General features: G+C 41.3%; 2 protein-coding genes across 2 annotated transcripts in view; one reads left to right on the top strand and one right to left on the bottom strand.

Moving 5' to 3' along the window:
* Nucleotides 1–7,401, top strand: part of SLC25A15 (solute carrier family 25 member 15) — a 297,070-nt gene that overhangs the window by 160,396 nt on the left and 129,273 nt on the right. The window lies entirely within an intron of this gene.
* VPS36 (vacuolar protein sorting 36 homolog) overlaps nucleotides 4,917–7,401 on the bottom strand; it is a 30,934-nt gene continuing 28,449 nt past the window's right edge. The window contains exon 14 of the mRNA XM_052650231.1: nucleotides 4,917–7,367. Within this exon, the coding sequence (XP_052506191.1) occupies nucleotides 7,274–7,367 (94 nt within the window). The 3' untranslated portion in view covers nucleotides 4,917–7,273. The remainder of the gene's footprint in view (nucleotides 7,368–7,401) is intronic.

Genomic DNA, 7,401 nt, shown 5'->3' with positions numbered 1-7,401 from the left:
TTGCGATCCAGTCTCTTCTCCCCCGCCCACCTCCTCCGCCCGCTTGTCATTATCTTCTGGGGGACCACCAGGCAGTCATTGAAGTTGGCTGTAAGCTTGGTTTCCCAGACGTCATTGAAGAGCTTCAAAAGAGAAGAGCTCACGAAGGTGCCTCTTCGTTTTTCTCCGGAGCCAGAAGCGGTTATTTACATTAAAAATAACGTTTTAAAAACTCTAATCCGGAAGTGTTCAAGTTGTGTTTTTAAAACAATAGGAGAGGATAGAGTTCCACCTTAACAGCCGGGCTTGTTTTTGAATAGGGTGTAATGTGCAAGACAGTTTACCATTAGCATACCAATGTGTGGCAAGGAAATCGGAGTCCAGATTTGGTGGTCCCTGGGGAGCAGGTGATCGGAATGAGGCTCCAGGAATCTGTGCGGGGATAGGGGGTGGTGTGTGCGGAGTGGGGATAGATACATTCTGTTGGTTGAGGTGTGAATTACATGGATTCATTAAGTGTTTGTCAAAACATCCAACTTAAGATTCGTGCATTTCACTGTTTGTAAATTTTACCTCCATTTTTAACTCAGAAATGTGCCATTTGCAGGTCCTTGAATCTATCTCTTAATCTTTTAAAAGGTAGCCCAATTATTCGGTTATCAGAGGTTATCAGAGGTAGCAAATTTGCAAAGCATTGTACTGATTCAATCCAGCCAAAGATTCAAAAAAGGCTGTAATATGTGGAATGAAAAAAACATTCAGTGTGAGAGTTGTGAGTTGTTTTTATTTGGAGAAAAACGAGGACTAAAGCCCAGGATTCACCTCTCAGATAGGTCGAGGAAATGCTCCCAAGAGGTAGGGTGGGAGGTCTGTATATATACCTGGTTTGTGCTAGTCACCAGGCATGGATGTCTCTGTTAATAATTTTAGTGCTATTCTAGATATAAGAGGCAAGAAACTGAGCTCATAAAATCTTCTGAAAAATACCTAATTATCTGAAGGCCTGTTCTGCCATTATTTCCCAACACACATGTGTGTGTGCATGCTCAGTCATGTCCCACACTTTGTGACCCCATGGACTGTAGCCCATCAGGCTCCTCTGTCCATGGGATTCTCCAGGCCAGAATACTGGAGTTGGTTGCCATGCCCTCCTCCAGGGGATCTTCCCGACCCAGGGATCGAACCCCTATCTCCTGCATCTAGCTTCCTGCATTGGCAGGCTGATTCTTTACTGCTATGCCACCTGGGTAGCCTTCCAGGGCAGTGTCATTCTTGATCTCCACCCTAAACTCCTTTCAAGGGTGTGTTAGGGTCAGTGATTGCAGGAACAGGTGACCAAATCCTTGCAGAGGCAGGTAGCAGGTGACAATTTAGTTGGCAAAGGTCACCATCCTATTTCATGGTCAGAATTATCTAGTCCAACATCTATTCATCAACCAAGTGAGAACTCCTTTTAAATACATGCCACAAGCCCTGCCATTTTTGGTTTTGAAAGCAAGAGCTCATTTTAAAAGTGGGAGTTAGATGCAGCAGAAATAAAGTCCAGCCTTGCCTCCATCAGTCAGTTTAGTTAAGTTCAGTTGCTCAGTTGTGTCCGACTCTTTGTGACCCCATGAATTGCAGCACGCCAGGCCTCCCTGTCCATCACCAACTGCTGGAGTTCACTCAAACTCATGTCCATCGTGTTGGTGATGCCATCCAGCCATCTCATCCTCTGTCGTCCCCTTCTCCTCCTGCCCCCAATCCCTCCCAGCATCAGGGTCTTTCCAATGAGTCAACTCTTCACATGAGGTGGCCAAAGGATTGGAGTTTCAGCTTTAGCATCAGTCCATCCAATGAACACCCAGGACTGATCTCCTTTAGGATGGACTGGTTGGATCTGCTTGCAGTCCAAGGGACCCTCAAGAGTCTTCTCCAACACCACAGTTCAAAAGCATCAATTCTTCGGCGCTCAGCTTTCTTCACAGTCCAACTCTCACATCTGTACACGACCACTGGAAAAACCAAAGCCTTGACTAGATGGACCTTTGTTGGCAAAATAATGTCTCTGCTTTTGAATATGCTATCTAGGTTGGTCATAACTCTCCTTTCAAGGAGTAAGCGTCTTTTAATTTCATGGCTGCAATCACCATCTGCAGTGATTTTGGAGCCCAAAAAATAAAGTCTGACACTGTTTCCGCTGTTTCCCCATCTATTTCCCATTAAGTGATGGGACCAGATGCCATGATCTTAGTTTTCTGAATGTTGAGCTTTAGGCCAACTTTTTCACTCTCCACTTTCACTTTCATCAAGAGGCTCTTTAGTTTCTCTTCACTTTGCCTCCGTAACCTTGGGCAAATACTTAACCCCTCCTTTCCTCCACTGCAAAAGACATCTAATATACTGAAGTTTTGTGGTGATTGAGTGAAATGTATAGAAACCAACTTGGTCAGTGTTGATCTCTCAGACACACACTCTTCCTAGCAACCCACTCTGCCTCAATCGAAGTGCAAGGGCCTGGGATCAATGTTAGATCATTGATCAAACCAGAGACATTACTTTGCCAACAAAGGTCCGTCTAGTTAAGGCTATGGGTTTTCCAGTGGTCATGTATGGATTTGAGAGTTGGACTGTGAAGAAAGCTGAGCGCTGAAGAATTGATGCTTTTGAACGGTGGTGTTGGAGAAGACTCTTGGTCAGTTTTTAAATAAGAGCATTATTGAGATGTTTGGTCATTTTTGCTTTAATTTGAATTCTTGCCAAACTGTTTACTAGACAGTTAAGACAGTTTAATCCTTTCTAAAAAGAAGCCAACAGGAATTTAAAGGAAAAAAGCTTTCAAAAGAACCGTGGTATGGTCTTAGCTGTATTAAACTAAAACAAGCTGCTTGACAAAGATATCTTGAGTAAGTGACTGGTCAAGGGATCTTTTGCAAATTGTGTAAAATGTGGTCACTATCTCAATAACACCCTTTATATAAATAGGGAGATTTTTTCCCCCTAGATAACACTCTGAGAGACAAGCTTTAACTGACTCATCATTACTAGAGCACAAGAAAGAAAGTGATTGACCCAATTGTCACATTGTGAAAATAAAACCTTACATGTGTGTTAATCTAACTTTTCTGGAATGCTTCCCACATCATGGCCCGTGTCATGGAATTTGAATAAGACAGCGTATCTCAGACAGGCTGAGACCGGACAAGTGTGGATAAGAAGCCTCTTGGAAAGAGGGTAAAGGACACAGACTAAGGTTTCAGACTCAAGACACACTATAATTCAAAAGCCACTCAACTGAGTGAATACTTAACTAGGAATCTACCATGTACAATCATTGATGTAGGTCACTGGGAATTCCAAAGAGGTGTTATGTGATATTCCTTATAACGTAAAGAAATCTAATTTCTCTGTTTTCTTGTGGCATCGAGATAACAGAGAACAAGATAAAAGACAGTCAAGTGTTGGGCTGGCCTAAAAGTTCGCAAAAGCTTATGGAAAAACCCAAATGAACTTTTTGACCAACCCAATATATGGTTAATTGGGTTTCGGAATAATAGAGTTGTGCCCTGGAAACAGATTTTTCTAGAGCAGGTGGGAACGAGAAAAGTATAGTTTTGATTATTAGGGTGGGGGTGGGTAGATGGAAGGAGATAACAAAGGGATGTCTGAACAAGGACAATGTGGCCTAGGAAGAGGAAGGGCCTGACCCAATGCCTTCCCCCGACCATCTCTTGGTTCTCTTGAGCCTAATGGATCAGCTCCTCCTCTCCCACCAGACCTTCTCAGACTGTCCTCCATCAGAACAGAAGCCTCCCTCCTCTGTCCTCCAAGCATGGAACCCGTGCCCCTGCAATGGCACAGACTTCATTCCCATCTTCAGTTAAGGCTGCTCACATGTCTATGTCCCTCTTAAAAGCAGGGGCTGCATCTTATTCACTTCTGTATCCCCCAGTGGCCCAGTTCCTCACACAAAGTCAACGGCATTCAAAAATGTTTCTTTTTATTGAATTCAATAAGAGGTGAAAGTAGGGTGAAGTGAAGCCCATTTATAAGCAGGCACACACACTGGAGGTCACTCACTTGGTAGTCATTTTGTTGGATGCTTACTGTGTGCCAGGCCTCACTCTAGGCTCTGAGGGCACATCCGTGAACAAAGCAGATAAAAAATCCCTGCCCCCGTGGAGCTGACACTTAAGATCCATCATAAGGAGTAGGATCAGCAATACATTTACATAAATTCAACCATACCTATCAGCATAGTGAAGAAAAAGGAAAAAAACCAGACACATTTAAGTACTTTAATTATTGGTACTACAAAAGTCTACTGTTGATATATAGTCTTTTATTACATATTTTACTTGCTATCGTCATAAAATCTTCATAGCCATGTATCACTTTACAGCCATTCTACTTGTAAGATTATATAGAGAACTTTATTGGCAATTTCAGAGATTTTCACGGATCATTTTGAGCATGCTTGATTCCATCCTTAAGCACAGTCCTTAAAACCTACCTATCTTATAAAGTGTGACGCTACCGTATCAGACGGAAACTCGGAGGTTGTTGGGCAAGGAAGAACCATTCTAAGTATCTGAACATGAGAATAATGACATGATAAATCCATGTCTGGTTGGCTTAGTCTGGTAACAGGGAACAAGAGATAGTACCTTCACATAAATACACATGGTCAATCAACAGTGGAATTCACATCAAGAATTAAAAAAAATAAAAAAGAACAGTTCATGAGTCATTTCCCATTTTTTAAAGATAACTAAAATAGTAAGACCTTGAGGTCAAAAATATTTATAATCAACTCGATTATAAAATATAAAAGAAAAAATCTTAACATACTGGCTTATTCTGACTAAACCTTTATCATTTTCATACATTTTTCAAACAGTATTTAAAAAGAACACCAAGTTAAGAAAAATCATTTTTAAATTTTGCAATAATTTTACTCTATATACATTAATACCAATCATTTAACCCTGAAAACATTCTTCGCTTGTACAATGTACAAAGGTTGGACAGTATGTGACTAGAAATATTCCATTATCATAAAGCTACAGATTTGTGCTCCAAAGAGCAAAGTTAGAAAGCAAAAATAATAATATAACAGTGATAAGCACCAAGAAGACAGAACTTTTTTTGCACTTAGGGCCTGACTGGTTGTATTTAAACATAACCTCTTCCAACAAAGGAATGAAAATGACACCTTATTTGACAAAAACAAAACAAAAAGAACAAAAATATACATATAGAGGTCTGGAAACGGTGAAGAATGCCCACTTTAAAACAATAAAATCAATCATACCTGTTTTTTAATTAATGTGACATTTGCAAACCTAGATTCATGTCACTTTAGCTCACTTTATATAACTCAGACTGCTCCATTTTTGTTAATGCATTGTCACACTAGGATAAATAAATATGCTGACTCATGAGTCTGCTGTAACGAATCGACACCATTACAGCTAGAAGACCTAGTAGCTCTAACAATCTTAGTTGCAACTCATTCCAACTGGTGAAACAGATTATTTATCTGTGTAATTTTTAAAAACCTTGGCCAGATGAGATATTGAGTGAATGAGATGAGTGTGTATGTGTGTGTGTGTGTGTGTGTGTGTGTGAGACAGAGTGCTTCCCAGAGAGGAGTGACACGCAAACAACCATACACCATGGCTCCAAAGATTTGGGCAGCCAGACACTGAACTTCCCCCAAAACAAACGAGAGGGGATGTTAAGGGGTGTATCATCACCACATGGAATCAGCGACGGATTTGGAACTAAGGCAGGATGCCTCAGCCACGAAGTTCCCGTGACACTGGAGGATGTGAAGCAGCAACAGGGATCAGGCAGGGGTCAGGGATCGACTCTGGCTGCACGCGGAGGGTTTCCCTGGGTCTGCAGCTGAGGGTCCCCGGACCTTGCCCATAGGGCATCTGCAGCGGCCCGGCAGTGGTCCTCCACTTCTTAGTGAGGATGTCTCAGGGAGCCCAGAGTCTCAGGCTGAGCATTCCCGCCTCCTGCTCTCAAAGGTTCTCTCAGTACAGATACCACCCCTTTTAGAGGCTTGGTCAAAACCCATCAGTGACCTTCCACTGCCAACTCCGCCTTGAAAGGGGCTCTCCTTCTCTCCCTGTGGTGTCCCTGAGTTTGAGGTAATGCCAAAGGACTGTACGCCGTGTTGCAGTAATGAAGTCAGGCGGTCCACTAGAAAACTCAAGCGATCTGGATTCAATATTCGCCAGTCATCTCAGTAATACTTTCTAGTGAGAGAGTTTCTCCACACAACTTATAACGTGTGGAGCAAAGGAAAAATATATTGCTAGAGGATGATAGAAAGAGTTTTTAAAAGTTCAGCAGTGAAACTCCTTAAGGGAAGGAAAAGGAGACATATTATCATTTCCACTTTCTATTTGTCCATCCTTGGCTTTGAGGTAAAAGAGCACCAAAGTTCATGTAAAGCTAGTTAAAAGGTTCTTCCAGGCCCCTCCACCCACATAACAATCTGAGGGAAATCCTGAACCGTCTACTTTACAAATTTGTAACCGTATCTCCGGGCATGTCCATACAGCTCTTTAATTCACTAGCAAAATCCACGGCAGTTTTTAAAACAGAATGACATAGTTGCATTCTTTAAATGCCAGCCATGAAATCATCACTTAAAAAAAAGAAAAAGAAACTAGTCAGATTATATATATGGAAGTCAAGCAAAATTCTCTTTTTTTTTTTAAGCTGCTTTATTTGGTCTGCTGAAGACATGCCTATGGCTGCTTCTAAAAAGCCCTTAGGAAGAGCCTCACGTGACATACTGCAGTTGGATGTTGTCAGGTTCTTACACTACAATGTAGGTCTAAACTTCTTCATGAAAACCCCCCAAAGGTGCACACTAAATGCAAAGAAAAACTTCTTTCATAATTCAGTGAATTTCAGTCACACCAAAATAACATCTAACCTGTCCAAACACGCAACTTCTCTTTCTTCCCCCATGAACTAAATTTTTTTCTTTAAAAAATGATCAGATTTGAACATCAAGTTAAAATCCACCAAATTTCCAGTTAAACTCTGAGGGTTTCTATACAACGGTAGCATGATTTTGAATTAATATTGGCATTCAGCTTTTTGTATTTTTCCTATATATATCCTAGAGAAGCTTCCTGGATCATAATTTAGGAAGAAATTAAAAGGGTCTTGTATGATACTGCAAAGTTCCAGTAAATTCTCTTTATCAGGGTTTACCCTTAGCTCAATGGCATTCAACCTCTCCATGATGCAAGCATATGGATAACAAGTTATTTCAGATACAAAACTCTTAGCTCTGTGTCATAAATAAATTTGGGTAAAACCGCAAGCCTTCCACTGAATCATCTCGGCAAAGATGGCCCATCTTCTCGGCAAGAAGCAACCTAGGAGTCAAGGAGGAAAAAAACACCATCATCC

This window comes from Budorcas taxicolor, chromosome 12 (assembly GCF_023091745.1).
Source record: "Budorcas taxicolor isolate Tak-1 chromosome 12, Takin1.1, whole genome shotgun sequence".
Classification (NCBI taxonomy): Eukaryota; Metazoa; Chordata; class Mammalia; order Artiodactyla; family Bovidae; genus Budorcas; species Budorcas taxicolor.
The sequence above is the reverse complement of the archived record's forward strand: the minus strand, read 5'-3'. Positions and strand labels throughout refer to the sequence as shown.